Source organism: Ranitomeya imitator, chromosome 5, assembly GCF_032444005.1.
Source record: "Ranitomeya imitator isolate aRanImi1 chromosome 5, aRanImi1.pri, whole genome shotgun sequence".
In the NCBI taxonomy this organism is placed as follows: domain Eukaryota; kingdom Metazoa; phylum Chordata; class Amphibia; order Anura; family Dendrobatidae; genus Ranitomeya; species Ranitomeya imitator.
Genome location: NC_091286.1, coordinates 24,140,671 through 24,156,886, shown reverse-complemented (window position 1 = coordinate 24,156,886; position 16,216 = coordinate 24,140,671). Strand labels below are relative to the sequence as shown.

At 43.1% G+C, this 16,216-nt stretch overlaps 1 protein-coding gene across 3 annotated transcripts in view; it reads left to right on the top strand.

Moving 5' to 3' along the window:
* The window catches only part of ENAH (ENAH actin regulator), a 70,643-nt gene that overhangs the window by 30,416 nt on the left and 24,011 nt on the right, over window positions 1-16,216 (top strand). For all 3 annotated transcript variants that reach the window (XM_069768428.1, XM_069768426.1, XM_069768427.1), the window contains exons 3-4: window positions 6,026-6,215; window positions 14,444-14,528. In XM_069768428.1, the coding sequence (XP_069624529.1) occupies window positions 6,026-6,215; window positions 14,444-14,528 (275 nt within the window). The remainder of the gene's footprint in view (window positions 1-6,025; window positions 6,216-14,443; window positions 14,529-16,216) is intronic.

Genomic DNA, 16,216 nt, shown 5'->3' with positions numbered 1-16,216 from the left:
TGTTGCGTTTTCTTGGTCCGACGCTTGCGGCAAAAAAGACGCATTTGTCGCAAAACGCAACAAGCAAAAACGCATGCGTCCCCCATGTTAAACATAGGGGCGCATGACGCGTGCGTCACCGCTGCGTCGCCCGACGCGGCGCCGACGCACACTAGCACAACGCTAGTCTGAACGTACCCTAATATTGCCTTTTTCCTTGCAGCACCCACTACTTAAATTACGTGTCTTATGCTGTACTGATCCTTAGTTACATCCTGTATTATACTCCAGAGCTGCACTCACTATTCCGCTGGTGCAGTCACTGTGTACATGCATTACATTACTGATCCTGAGTTACATCCTGTATTATACTCCAGAGCTGCACTCACTATTCTGCTGGTGCAGTCACTGTGTACATGCATTACATTACTGATCCTGAGTTACCTCCTGTATTATACCCCAGAGCTGCACTCACTATTCTGCTGGTGCAGTCACTGTGTACATACATTACTGATCCTTAGTTACATCCTGTATTATACTCCAGAGCTGCACTCACTATTCTGCTGGTGCAGTCACTGTGTACATGCATTACATTACTGATCCTGAGTTACCTCCTGTATTATACCCCAGAGCTGCACTCACTATTCTGCTGGTGCAGTCACTGTGTACATACATTACATTACTGATCCTTAGTTACATCCTGTATTATACTCCAGAGCTGCACTCACTATTCTGCTGGTGCAGTCACTGTGTACATGCATTACATTACTGATCCTGAGTTACCTCCTGTATTATACCCCAGAGCTGCACTCACTATTCTGCTGGTGCAGTCACTGTGTACATACATTACATTACTGATCCTGAGTTACATCCTGTATTATACCCCAGAGCTGCGCTCACTATTTTGCTGGTGCAGTCACTGTGTACATACATTACTGATCCAGAGTTACATCCTGTATTATACTCCAGAGCTGCACTCACTATTCTGCTGGTGCAATCACTGTGTACATACATTACATTACTGATCCTGAGTTACATCCTGTATTATACTCCAGAGCTGCACTCACTATTCTGCTGGTGCAGTCACTGTGCACATACATTACATTACTGATCCTGAGTTACATCCTGTATTATACTCCAGAGCTGCACTCACTATTCTGCTGGTGCAGTCACTGTGCACATACATTACATTACTGATCCTGAGTTACATCCTGTATTATACTCCAGAGCTGCACTCACTATTCTGCTGGTGCAATCACTGTGTACATACATTACATTACTGATCCTGAGTTACATCCTGTATTATACCCCAGAGCTGCACTCACTATTCTGCTGGTGCAGTCACTGTGTACATACATTACATTACTGATCCTGAGTTACATCCTGTATTATATCCCAGAGCTGCACTCACTATTCTGCTGGTGCAATCACTGTGTACATACATTACATTACTGATCCTGAGTTACATCCTGTATTATACTCCAGAGCTGCACTCTCTATTCTGCTGGTGCAGTCACTGTGTACATACATTACATTACTGATCCTGAGTTACATCCTGTATTATATCCCAGAGCTGCACTCACTATTCTGCTGGTGCAGTCACTGTGTACATACATCACAGTGGCTTGTGAAAGTATTCACCCCCTTGGCTACCTCACCACCTGGAATTTCACTGTCTGTTTTTTTTTTTGTTTTTTTTTTGAGGGTGTGCATCAGTTCACGTATAGAACATTCCTACAACTGTGAACATTTGGTTTTCTTTTTGTTGTGAAGCAATCAACAAATAGGAGAAAATAACTGAAAATTTCAGTGTGCAGAACTATTCACCCCCTAAAGTCAGTACTTTGTAGAGCCTCCTTTTGTGGCAATTACAGCTGCAAGTCGCTTTGGATAAGTCTCTATGAGCTTCCCACATTTTGCCACTGGGATTTTTGCCTATTCCTTAATGCAAAACTGCTCCCGCTTCTTCATGTTAGATGGTTTCCTCTGGTAAACTGCAAGTCTGACCACAGATTCTCGATTGGGTTAACGCATGGCCTATGACTAGAACACTGCAAAACATTTACACATTTCCCCTTAAACCACTCGTGTGTTGCTTTAGCAGTACGCTTTGGGTCATTATCTTGTTGGACAGTGAACCTCCATCCCAGTCTCACATCACTGACAGACTGAAACTGGTTTTGCTCAAGAATATCCCCGTATTTCACACCATCCATCTTCCCTCCACTCGGACCATTTTCTCTGTCCCTGCTGACGAAAAACATCCCCACAGCATGATGCTTCCACCACGTTTCTCTGTAGGGATGGTGTTCTTGGGTTGATGAGCTGTGTTGGTTTGGCTTCAGACATATAGCAAAAGTTCAATTTTCGTCTCATCTGACCACAACACCTCCCTCCATACATTTGGGGAGTCTACCACATGTCGTTTGGCAAACTCAAAACGAGCCTCACAATTTGTGTAAAGGCTTTTTTCATGCCCAGTCTTCCATGAAGACCACCTCTATGGAGTGTACGGCTTATTGTGGTCGTATGGACGAATACTCCAGTCTCTGCTTGGGAACTCTGCAGCTCTTTCAGGGTTACACCTTTGGTCTCTGTGCTGCCTCTCAGATTATTGCCCTCCTTGCCCGGGCTGATAGTTTTGGTGGGCGTCCCTCTCTTGTCAGGTTTATTGTGGTACCATGCTCTTTCCATGTGATGATAATGTACTTCTCAACTTTGTTCCTGACTTGTTTGGAGATCTCCTTGGTCTTCATGGTGGTGTTTGGAGATCTCCTTGGTCTTCATGGTGGCGTTTGGAGATCCCCTTGGTCTTCATGGTGGTGTTCGGAGATCTCCTTGGTCTTCATGGTGGTGTTTGGAGATCCCCTTGGTCTTCCTGGTGGTGTTTAGAGATTTCCTTGGTCTTCATGGTGTTTAGTTAGTGGTGCTTCTTGTTAATGGTGTTGCAGCCTCTGTGGCCTTTCAGAAAAGGTAACGTGTATATACTGACCGACACTTGACTCTAGCACACAGGAGGACGTCCTGTCACTAAGCATGTGACTTATGAAGGGAATTGCTTGCACCATAATTTTTTAGGGGCTTTATAGCAAAGGGAGTGAATATACATGAATATGCCAATGTTTTATTTTTTTGATCCCATAAATGTAATTTAGGCCTATAGTTCGCTCTCTTCACTTCACCAACTTAGACTATTTAGTGCTGATGCGTCACAAACCGATTGCAAAAATAATTAAGCAAAGTTTGTAATAATAATAAAATACCATATATACTCGAGTATAAGTCAACCCCCCCCCCCCCCAAATTTTGCCACAAAAAACTGGGAAAACTTAATGACTCGAGTATAAGCCTAGGGTGGGAAATGCAGCAGCTACCGGCAAATGTCAAAAGTAAAAATAGATACCAATAAAAGTAAAATTAATTGAGACATCAGTAGGTTGTGCTCCATACAGTTTATGATGGCCCCATATAATGCTCCATACAGTTTATGATGGCCCCATATAATGCTCCATACAGTTTATGATGGCCCCATAAGATGCTCCATAGACACATTTGCCCAATATAATGCTGGACAAATGTTGATTATGGCCCCATAAGATGCTCCATAAAGATATTTGCCCCATATAGTGCTGCACAAACCTTGATTATGGCCCCATAAGATGCTCCATACAGACACTTGCCCCATTTGCTGATGCTGCGATAAAAAAAAAAAAAAAATCACATGCTCGCCTCTCTGTCGCTCAGGCCCTCGGTACTTTCAATATTCACCTGCTCCACGTTCCGGTGCCGCTCCATCTCCTGCACTGACGTTCAGGCAGAGGGCGTGCACTAACGACGTCACCGCGCCCTCTGACCTGAGCGTCACTGCAGAAGACGCTGAAGACGGAGCGGCGGCTGGAACGAGGAGCAGGTGAATATCGCGCAGAGCTCCCCTCCCCGTTATACTCACCTGCTCCTGGTGCGGTCCCTGGCTGCCCGGCGTAGCTGCTTCTCCTTGTACTGAGCAGTCACTGTTGCCGCTCATTACAGTAATGAATATGCGGCTCCACCTCTATGGGAGTGTAGTCCATATTCATTACTGTAATGAGCGGTACCATGTGACCGCTCAGTACAGGAAGAAGCTGGGGTGCCGGGCAGCCAGGGACCTGCAGGGACCGCGCCAGGAGCAGGTGAGTATTATCAGACAGCCCCCTCTCCCCCTCCCCTGCTGTCCCCCTGGGTATGACTCAAGTATAAGCTGAGAGGGGGACTTTCAGCCCCAAAAAATGGGCTGAAAATCTCAGCTTATACTTGAGTATATACGGTAGGTAAAATTCTAAGGGAGTGAATACTTTTGCAAGCCGCTGTACATTACTTATTCTGTACTGTTCTGAGTTACATCCTCCAGAGCTGCACTCTCTCATACCGATTTATCTCATGTGCCCAGGAAATTCTTATTACAGTATTGGCCTGTAAAAGTTTGGGCACCCCATGTCAAAATTACTGATATTGTGAACAGTTAAAGTTGAAGATAAAATGGCGTTTAAAAGGCCTAAAGTTAAAGATGACACTTGCTTTTTTTGCCTAAAATACAAAAAAAATATATAATTTTTTTAAACATTTTAAAAATTACAAGAAGGAAAATGGGCCGATGCAAAAGTTTGGACACCCTGCATGGTAAATACCTAGTAGTATTCCCTTTTGCAAGTATCACAGCTTGTAAACGCCTTTTGTACACAGACAAGACTTTCAATTCTTGTCTGAGGGATTTTCATCCATTCTTTCTTGGAGAATTCCTCCAGTTATGTGAGATTCCTGGAGCTTCTTCCATCCTCTGCTACTTTGAGGTCTAGCCACAGATTTTCAATGATGGTCAGATCGGGGGACTTTGAGGGCCATTGTAAAACCTTCAGTTTGCGCCTTTTGGGGTCGTCTGTTGTGGGTTGTGACATGTGTTTAGGATCATTATCTATTTGTAGAAGCCATCCTCTTCCTCTTCTCACCTTCAGCTTTCCAACTCTGGTCCTCAAGAGCCACCAACAGGTCATGTATTCAGGATTTCATTAGTATTGCACAGGTGATGTAATTCTTGCCTTTCCAGGTAATGCAATTATCACCTGAGCAATACTAAGGGAATCCTGAAAACATGACCTGTTGGTGGCTCTTGAGGACCAGAGTTGGGGAAACACTGGTCTATAGCAATCCTACGAGTAGCTCACTGAAATTTTGCTTGGTCTTCCAGACCTTATCTTGACCTCCACTGTTCCTGGTAACTGCTATTTCTTAATTACATTTTGAACTGAGAAGAGGACAACTTGAAAACACTTTGCTGTCTCCTTCTCCTGCTTTGTGGCCTCCACCATTTTCATTTTCAGCGTGGTAGGCAGCTGCTTAGAAGAACCCATGGCTGCTGCTTTTTGGCACAAGGTTAGAGGAGGCTGGGTTCTTATAAAGCTGGGAAGTTGGCATCATCTGGCCTTTCCCAACGATGATGGTGAACAAGCCATAACCCTAACAGGCTAATTAAGGTCTGAAACCTTGGTCAAAATATTCTGAGTGCACACATTTCCCTGGGTGCCCAAACTTATGCATCTGGCCTTTTTTGTAAAATGTAAAAAGTGACGCTTTTTTTTTTTTTTTTGCCTAAATGCAAAGTAAATGTGTCCTCTTTAACTTATCCCTTTTTAGAGATCATTTCTGATTCAACTTGCTTAACTGTTTACAATAAGTTATTTTGACCAGGGGTGCCCAAACTTTTACATGCCACTGTACACCGCATTTATTGCTCGTCATGTTGTTTCTTTTCATTGTCTGAGTTCTCGGAGATGCTGCAGCTTTTTGGTGTATACTCAGGAGCAATACTGCAGCCAGTTTCTGCTTCTCCTGGTTTTGGCCATCAGAAATCGGCTGACCAGATGCCTTTTAAAGGGGGCTTCCAGTTTTATAGACATGCTTCGTTACCCGTCTAGCCTCTACTCTGTGGCACTATATCTCTGAGCGGCATTTTACTACAGCTTTTCATTAACCCCTCTTCCATTTTTTTTCCCCTTTTCTCTGTGTATTGCAGGTGGTCATCAACTGTGCCATTCCCAAGGGGCTGAAGTACAACCAGGCGACACAGACCTTCCACCAATGGCGGGATGCCAGACAGGTTTACGGGCTCAATTTTGGGAGCAAAGAAGATGCCAATGTTTTTGCAAGTGCCATGATGCATGCCCTCGAAGTGCTGAATTCGCAGGAGTCTGGGGAGCAGAGAGGTCAGTGTCCTTTATATTCCTTGTCTTCCCGATATGGGGTCTTGGCTGTATGATTTCAGCCACGTATGTTTGAGGAGCCTCTGGAACGGTGCCAATACAGGAGGAGAGTATATGGTGTGGTTTTTTTTTTTTTAATATACAAAGGGACTATTTAATTTAAGAAGAGGTTGTATGTGGACAACCCCATTCATTCTTCTAGGAACACTTGCACACAATTTTTCAAGGAACTGGTCAGGAGATTGTTCCAAACATCTTGGAGACCTGACCCCAGATCTTCTGTATATGAGGCTTGTGCAGATCCTTCATGTGATCTTAGACAGACTTTATGATGGGAGATCAGGGCTCCGGGGCCAGATCCTCACCCCTGGACTCTTCGTTCTTAATGACATTGGCTGGATGTTGGGGGTCGTTGTCCAGCTGCAGAATAGTCTGGTATTACATGATGAATAAGTATCGGCCTGTATTTTTCAGCATTGTGGACTCCGTTAATCCTGACCAAATCCACAACTCCCATTTGCCGAAATGCAGCCACAAACCTGCAGGACCCTCCACCGTGTGTTACTGTTCTTGCAGACCCCCATTACTGTGTCACCCTACAGGAACAACCTGTGTATCTGCCAAATATTTCACATTGTGACTCAGCAGTCCATCATCGGCTCCTGCTGACATTTTTCTGTACCGTTTTCTTGCACAGTCGAGTCACTTTGCATTAGTTCCATGTAATTAACAAAGCACACTATCGAAAACAGGGTAAAATAGAAAGAAGTACCTATATATAAAAAGTTATATTAACAAAAAAATTTTTTTTTTTTTAAATGTATATATATAAAAGATAAATATAAGTAACCACCCTGAAAACACCCAGTATGCCAAAGGTGTAGTGTAACCACTACATTACTTATAGGAAAACATGCTCAACCCCATAGAGTAAACCCCAAAGAACAATCACCACGGGAAATACCGGTATATACAATATTTATTTGACACTAACAGACCATACAAAAACACTTGAGAATAAAAATAAAAATACAAACAAATCTTTAATATATATTTGTGTATTAAAATCCTGTTAAAAATATATTAGAATAATAAGATGTATATATATATAGCTAATTATAGCAGTGCCTGTGGCTCTAGGAGCGTCGGGGTGCCCTGGTGTGCCTCGGTTGATCCCTGCTATTATTACTACGATATAAGTAAGTGTCCTCCTATATGGTCCTCTTGGTTATTTTTTCCACATGTGTTTTGTCATTTATAATTAGGCACCATTATTATCACGCACTGTTTATACAACGATCTATACCTCCTACACATTTTTTCACTGTTCCCCCTTACTTTTTCCTCTTCAGCGCTGCTGATTTGGTCATATTGGACCTGTAGGATTTTTTTATAGGGACATATTAATTATATTATAGGGACATCCTAGAGCCACAGGCACTGCTATAATTAGCTATATATATATATATACATCTTATTATTCTAATATATTTTTAACAGGATTTTAATACACAAATATATATTAAAGATTTGTTTGTATTTTTATTTTTATTCTCAAGTGTTTTTGTATGGTCTGTTAGTGTCAAATAAATATTGTATATACCGGTATTTCCCGTGGTGATTGTTCTTTGGGGTTTACTCTATGGGGTTGAGCATGTTTTCCTATTAGTTCCATGTAGAAGATTTGGGCTATTTGGCCACAAATCTTCCACGTAGACCACTTCTGGCCAAACTTCTCTGAGCTGTAGCTGATCCCACTGGTTGCTGCCAGTTCTGAGCTGATGGCACTGCTGGACATTTTCCGATTTTTGAAATGAAGTAACATGGTGTCTTTTATCAGCTGCACTGTTTTCTTGGCCAACCACTTTGTCTATGGTCCTCAATGTTGCCCATTTCTTCTCCTTTAAAGAGCTTTCACCAAACTCCAGTCTGCTTCGAAATCTTTTTTTTTTTCTGGGGGAGACCTTGCTGATGCACTATAACTACCTTGTGTCCCATTGTCTTACCATGGAGTATAACCTGTGACATGAGACTGTCTTCCATATCCTCACATTTGTTGCGGAGTTTGGCCGTTCCTCACCCAGTTTTAAGCCTCCTACGCAACCAACATCTATCCAATGTGTATTTCCAGCAAGGAATATTCTCCAAACCCAAGTTCTCCTGCATAAGGAAAAAGCTGAGGAGCCGATATGACAATGGTTGGAATCTGTGTTGCACATTTTCCATCACCTCTGGATGTAATTTTGCGCGTCCCAGAGGCGCGAACGACGGGGAGCAAAACTATTTAATGTCCGTCAGCGTCCATCAAACACGGCCGAGAGCATTCATTTCCATTCCCAGCTGTAAGCTCTGAATGTTCGGCACGTTGTCTGGTAATGCCTGACCGGACCTGTCCTCTGCTCCCAGATCCGGGAAGAATCTTAATTCCTGTACTTCTTGTAGTCTAATCTTCCCCAAGCCACGCTGATGTAATCCCACCGCAGAGATGGAAGGAGCCTCGATTGGCACCAGGTTGTAACCAGTGAAATACTAGAGCAGCGGCGAACCCGCTTCTCCCCAGATTATGCAGAGAGGGGATTTAAGGACAAGATGAGGAGGAACCGGTAACGACGCAATGTTGTAGTTGTTGTTTATTTTTGCAATTACTCTTTTTATTTTATTTTTTTTATTTTTGGCAATGAGCTGTGAATAAGTGCAATCTCCATTCATATACTGCCCTCCTGAGGCCAAATATGGAACTGACTGAAGGTTCAGTGCCCCAGTTCAGTCTTGTTTTTATTGATGTTTTCTTGCATCTCTAATAAAGACCAATAATAGAACAATTTTAACTTTGTCATGTCCTCCTCTTAAATGCCTTTTTTTTCCCCCCATGACCAAATAATTGGAACTCCATGATTTTCCTGAGGTTCACCAGGCCAGTCATCTACTTTTTTTTTTTTTTACCACTTTCACGTCTAATCTTGGAAATGAACCGGTGCCGAGAAAGACTGTAGATGAGGAGGTATTAATGTAAAGATTCTGTCATCCGTCTCCGACTTTGATACACAACCTTTTTCTGCTGGCTTTACAAGCAGCTGATTGACATTGTGCTGTCATTTTATGGAATAACCCCCCAAGTACACAGATTTCCAGGACGTATGGTGTATCCAGATAACATAAAGGGATGGGGGTGGTTTAGATATTTAGGTTTTGTTTGTTTTTTTTTAAGTCGCCTAGATAGGTTCAAGTCCTACTTCTAAGACTCGCCTATCAGTCGATCGGTCGTTTTTTGGTTCCAGCCATCATAGTCTTCATCCAGCCCACCGCAGTGGCGACTGCTATTGCTCTCAGATTTATGGTATTTATTATAGTCCATGGCAGTTTTAGAAAGAGATGAGGGCTGCAGCCCTTTTTTTTTTTTTTTTGGATAGTTGATGGTCCCAAAGTTGGGATTGGAAGTAAAGGGCTGTTTTTAGAAATTCGACATGGGCCATTACGGAGATGATACTCTACAAGGGTGGATTCAAATAGGCTGTAACTTTGCATCCCTGAAGAGTCTGCTGAAAAATCTGCATGCTATTCATGATGCAGGTTTCCTATTGGATTGCAAAGTTTATATCAGGAGCAAATATGCATCTATTCCAAAGCAAAATCCTTATGTAAGGCGGCATGCTCAAGACTGTACTTTACTGGCTACAAATCCTGGCCTGACAGTGGGAGGCGTGAATTAAAAAAAAGAAAAAAAAAACACATAAGGGCATGATTCTATTATTTCAGATCTGGAGACACTCATAGAGTTGGAAGGGACCTCCGGGGTCATCGTGTACAACCCTCTGCTGAATGCAGGAGTCACTAAACCATCAGACAGATGTGTGGCCAGCCTTTGTTTGAAGGCTTCCATTGATGGAGAACTCACCACCTCTAGTGGCCGCCTGTTTCACTCATTGATCACATAGGACATACTGTGCAGTCCGTTCACCATTCTGGTCGCTCTTCTCCGAACTTGCTTCAGTTTTTCAATGTCTTTTTTTAAAATGTTGTGCCCCAAAACTGGACACAGTATTCCAGATGAGGGCTGACCAAGGAGGAGTAGAGGGCAATAATGACTTCACATGATCTAAATTCTACGCTTCTCTTAATACATCCCAGAATTGTATTTGCCTTTTTTGGTGCTTCATCACACTATTGACTCATGTGCAGTCAGTGATCTACTAGTTTACCCAAGTCTTTTTCACACGTGCTGTTGCTTAGTTCTAATCCTCCCATTCTGTAGAGCCCTGTGGTACCCCACTTGAAACACACTTCCAGTTGGAAGTGCAACCATTTATTACCACTCTTTGAGTACGATCACTGAGCCAGTTATGAATCCACCTAACCTTAGCCTTGTCAATCCAATACTTGGGTCATTTTTTCGAATAAGGATAGTATGAGTTATTTTAATAAATGCTTTGCTTTAAAGTCAAGATATTGTATATTCCCAGCCACATTTTGCTTCCTCAACCCTCTCCTCCCTGTTGGTAATAATTAGGTCCAAGATGGCAGATCCTCTTGTTCCCGTTTCTACCGTTTGAGAAGAAAAAAAAAAAGCGAGAGAAGAATTTTCTGGACCCAGTACTTTTGCCTGAGAGAGATTCCAAGCAAATATATGGATAGTTAAAATCTCCCATAGTCAAGATGTCATACTTTTTTTTTTTTTTTTCTTTTTTTTTTAGAACAGAGACATCTGATGTAAAAAAGAGTTCATCCAGATCTTCAGTCTGTCAGTAGGATCAACCCTCCTAAGGCGAATGTCATGCTTTTGGGTTCAGCCTGAGTTTTGTGATCTGCTTCTCTGTCCGCCGAGCCACAGCAAACTCTGTTTTGGCCGGAGCACGAACCATGTGAATGCACCCTAGGACTCAGGGATTTTGCAGCAAATTTGTCAGAGAGGTAAAATTGGGACCCAAATGCGTCTACCCTTATATATGGTTCCTAGATATGCAGAGGGCTACAAGAGTAGATGTTGGCACGTTCTGTTACTTGATCTGTTGACATACGCTTTCACACCATAAATCCATGAATGCTGGATTATCAAACTCACTTGGCGACTGTTTGGTCATCTTTTGGAGGAGATTACCTCCTAATAGGAGGTCATTCAAAAACTTCCAAAAACAGCACCACGTGTCTCCATAGGTTCTCTGGCGTTACTTTCTGAATTGCACTACCAGATACAACCTGTGGACAGGGGTGGTGGGGTGGTTTTTATGAACCTGTAAGTGGTGCTGAAGAAGGATGTTTAGCAATATCATGGATGGCAGGAAGAACAAACAAATCAATATTGAAGCAAATCAATCAGGACATGCCACTCCAAGCAAGGATCACCAAGCTACGGCTTACCTACTTTGCTCTCTTCGTATGAGGTGTCCAATCACTGGAGGAGGACATCATGGTCAGAAGAATAGAAGAAGCAAGGCGAAGACCAGCAACCCAACGGCTTGATACTATCAAGATAACGGCTGAGAAGACCCTGGTGGACCTATCTAGGCTTACACAAGATCGTTCATCCATCTACTTGCCATGTCATGAGATTGAGGGGTAGCGATCACTCAGCTGAAGTTGTCAGATACTTTTCAGTTAGATAATAATGAGAAATCTTTTTATTGTATTTTTTTGGTTCCAGTTTCCAGATCATTATGCCAGACTATCAGACGGTGCACTGGATTTTACTGTACGTGATATTTTATTCCGGATCCATAATGCATAGTCTTATTTTTAGTATTGATCTCCTGCGTCCATTTAGCCAAGTCCCTCTCTTTTGGATCTCTCGCCGGTGTGCAGGCTCCTTGTTCCTTAGTGTATCTGTAATCGTAATGGCTCCGTCTGAAGGACACAAGTGCTCCTAGCTGGAGGTTAATGAATCGTTAATGGCCAACTTGCAGTAATGCTTGGTAATATGCTGCAGCGCTTCCCCTCTTCTCTGACAGCCCCGCTCTTGCATTATGCTTTTGGAGGAGGAGGTAGAACGCTATTAGGATTATGGATGTAGAAGCATCAATTATTCAGGAGATTCAGGGAAATGCAAACTGCAATCTGACTTCAGGCAGTCTCACCGCGGGGGTAAACAAGTAGCAGGTGCCTGGCGAGGCTCCGAGGACCCCCATAGCCAGCATTCCTAGACCAGGACTTGCTGAGATGTTCACTTGTGCCACAGTGGGGTAAAAAGCTGAACCTCTGAAGACTGATACCCTATTATTCCATTACCTGCTGAACATTTGGAGATGGGTAACCTCTAATTTTACATCTAGCACCATCTGGACCATGATCTTGTGAGCTTTCTGGAGTGGGAGCCTCTGAAGACTGTTTTGTGCCACCTAGACTATGATCTCCCAGGCTTAGGAGAGTAGTTGCAAGGCTGAGCCTATGAAGACTGATGCCCTGTGCCACCTGGACCATGATCTTCTGAGCCTCTGAAGACTGATGCCCTGTACCGTCTGGACCATGATCTTCTGAGCCTCTGAAGACTGATGCCTTGTACCGTCTGGACCATGATCTTCTGAGCCTCTGAAGACTGATGCCTTGTACCGTCTGGACCATGATCTTCTGAGCCTCTGAAAACTGATGCCCTGTACCGTCTGGACCATGATTTTCTGCGCCTCTGAAGACTGATGCCCTGTGCCATCTGGACCATGATCTTCTGAGCCTTGCCCAAACCAATGCCCTGTTATGGCCCATGGGAGTGGGTACAAAGTTGAGACTTACAAGATTAATGCCCTGTGACATCTGGACCATAACTTTCCGAATTTAGGGTAGTGAGTGCAAGTTGGATTGTCTGAAGACAACTGATCTCTGCCACTTGAACGAAGACCCACTGAGGTCAGGAGAGTAGTTGCAAGGAAGAGCTTCAGAAGACTGATGCCTTGTGGTCACTGGACCATGACCTGCTGAGCATAGCTAGGTGGGTTCCAGGCTAAGCTTCTGGTTCATCTTGAACTTTATCACTGACCTGCTGAAGTTTAGAGAAGTTGGTGTACGTTTAAGCCTCTGAAAATTATACTCTGCCACCTGGACTATAACCCACGAAGCTTAGGAGAGGAACTACATCTGATGATGCCCTGTGCCATCTGCACCATGATGTGCCAAACTTAAGGAGGCAGAACTTCTGAAGATTAATGCCCTTTGCTACTTGAACCATGACCTTCTGAGGAGAGTTTCTACAATGGTCCTCTATCTGCTTTCCGATGGACGCCATGAAGACGCTGCGAGCGATGGGATGTGGAAGTACTTGTGCTGCCATAAACGAGATAGCGCTCGCATATTCGCCTGTAAGTACGAGCCGCTAATGCTATACGTACTCGCCACTTCCACAGTTTACTTGGGAATGCATGGTCCTGCTCCTTTATTGATTTGAGGACACGGTGTGATGATGTGCGGTAGATGTTATGTGGCTGTACCATGGTATTGGGGTGCGGAGAAGGGTGCAGCCAGCCCTGTAGCACCCACTGCTGATGTCCTGGGTAGTGATGGCGTAACATTTACTATCACAGCTGGGGGGGCTATCTCCAGGATTTCCACCGCTCCCTCCTACCTCATGAGGATTAGTTGTACACAGGTGTCTGTAATTACACGGGGACTCGTATATCTGATGCTGGCGCTCATTTACAAGAGGTGTAATCCCTTTTTAGAAAGTGATAAGTGTTGGTCTGATCTTTGGGACCCTCATGACGGGCCACTGATTTCTCTGTCCTGTACGCTGATTTTTTTTTCGTACATGGCAGTACTCCTCATCATCCAGCCATGCGGGGAAACTGCTGTGTGCCCCCATTCACCTGCCCAGTGGTCGCCATTCATGAAAGTGCACCCCCTCCCCCAAAGATCATAAATCCATATTCCAGTGTTACACCATATCTTTAAGATAGGAATACCCTTTTAAAACATTGCTAGCTTCACTTCTGGTTCTGAGCAAAAGACCCGCAACTCATACAGGGGTCCAGCTTGTTGCAATGTATCAGGATGGGATTACATGGTGATTTTGTTTTTTTTTAATAGATGGAGATAGATAGATAGAGATAGATATATAATTTATTTTTATGCAGTGATTTTTTTTTTCCTGCTGTAATTTGGTGGGAAACCAGAAGCAAAAAAAAATCTTTGCACAATTACTGCAATTACTGTTTTTGTGCCTTTTTTTTCCATCTTTCCTCTTATGATGGTAGCAAACAAGTAAAATTATTATTTTTTTTTTTAATCATTTGTCGTACTCCTTTTTCTCTAAGGTCCGACGTTGTCCCGGCAGAATTCTCATATACCCCAACAAGTACAGAATGGTCCGTCACAGGAGGAGCTGGAGATTCAGCGGAGGTATTAAATTTTCTTATACCAGTTTACATCAGTTTTAATGTTATAATAAAGCAACTTTGAAAATAGTGTAAAGCAAAATAATCTTCTGATTCTTGTATCCAGTTCTTATGCTGACCTATGAGTCTCCATAGTTACAGAACACAAACCTTGCACAGTCTCACTTTATTTTTTTGTTTTTTGGTCTTTGTCTGCTTGTGAGGCCATAGCGTAACACATGACTGCAGGATCCGACTACACAAGATTAATTTGTAGTCTGTAACCATGGAGATGCATAGATCTATGTAGAAGCTGTAAACATGAAATGGTGGGAGAGTTTTAATAAAGACTATTTGTAAAGGTTACCCCTCATCTCCAATCATCCACCCGGTATTCCCCAGATGTCTTATGGGGAACTCTCACCAGACATTACCCACATTGCCTAATTCGTTCATGGCAGCCTCAGTTACTTTCATGACTTGTCCTTCGTCTTCGTGGGAGGTCATTTTGGAAATTACTTCAGATTTTTCACTGGTCCTACATCCTCTATAAAATCTCGAGTCTCATTTTTTGTATATCTGGGCCATGAATCATAATTTTTTTTTTTTTTTTTTGTGGGGGAGAATGGTTGCTGGGTGGAGAGGTGAAAGATTTAATAGGTGATTGGATTTATTTCATGCATTGGGGGTGAGTTGTCAATGTATGGATGGTTGTGTTAGTAATAGGGAGGATGGAGGTTAGCATGATTGATTTAGTGTATAGCAGATGGGTGGGTAAGGGTGGTTTCACACTTGCGTTTTTTGCACAAAAAAACGCATGCGTTTTTTCCCTATATTTAACATTGAAAACGCATGCGTTTTTTTGTGCATGCGTTTGCATGCGTTTTTGAACGCATGCGTTTTTTTACTGCATGCGTTCATTTTCAAAAATGCAACTTGTAGTATTTTTGAGGGGCGTTTTTTGGACACATAAAAACGCATGCGTTTTCATGCGTTTTTTGGGGGGGGCCAAAAATTACATTGGAGTCAATGGAAACGCATGCGTTTTTTTGTGCATGCGTTTGTTTGCATTAAAAACGCATGCGTTTTTATATAAAAAAACCAGAAAACGCACTATGCCACCCTCCACCATAAAGGTGATAAAGGGGACCCTAACCCTAACCCTAAAGGGATCCTAACCCTAACCCTACAGGGATCCTAACCCTACCCCTAACCCTAAAGGGATCCTAACCCTAACCCTAAAGGGATCCTAACCCTAACCCTAAAGGGATCCTAACCCTAACCCTAAAGGGATCCTAACCCTAACCCTAAAGGGATCCTAACCCTAACCCTAAAGGGATCCTAACCCTAAAGGGATCCTAACCCTAAAGGGATCCTAACCCTAAAGGGATCCTAACCCTAACCATAAAGGGATTATGGTTAGGGGTAGGGTTAGGGTTAGGATCCCTTTAGGGTTAGGGTTAGGATCCCTGTAGGGTTAGGGTTAGGATCCATTTAGGGTTAGGGTTAGGATCCCGTTAGGGTTAGGATCCCTTTAGGGTTAGGATTAGGGTTAGGATCCCCTTTATCACCTTTATGGTGGAGGGTGGCATATCAGTGTGTTTTCTGGTTTTTTTAATATAAAAACGCATACGTTTTTTTGTGCATGCGTTTACATAAGTTTTTTCACCATGCGTTTTTTTTCCAAACGCATGCGTTTAAAAACGCAAGTGT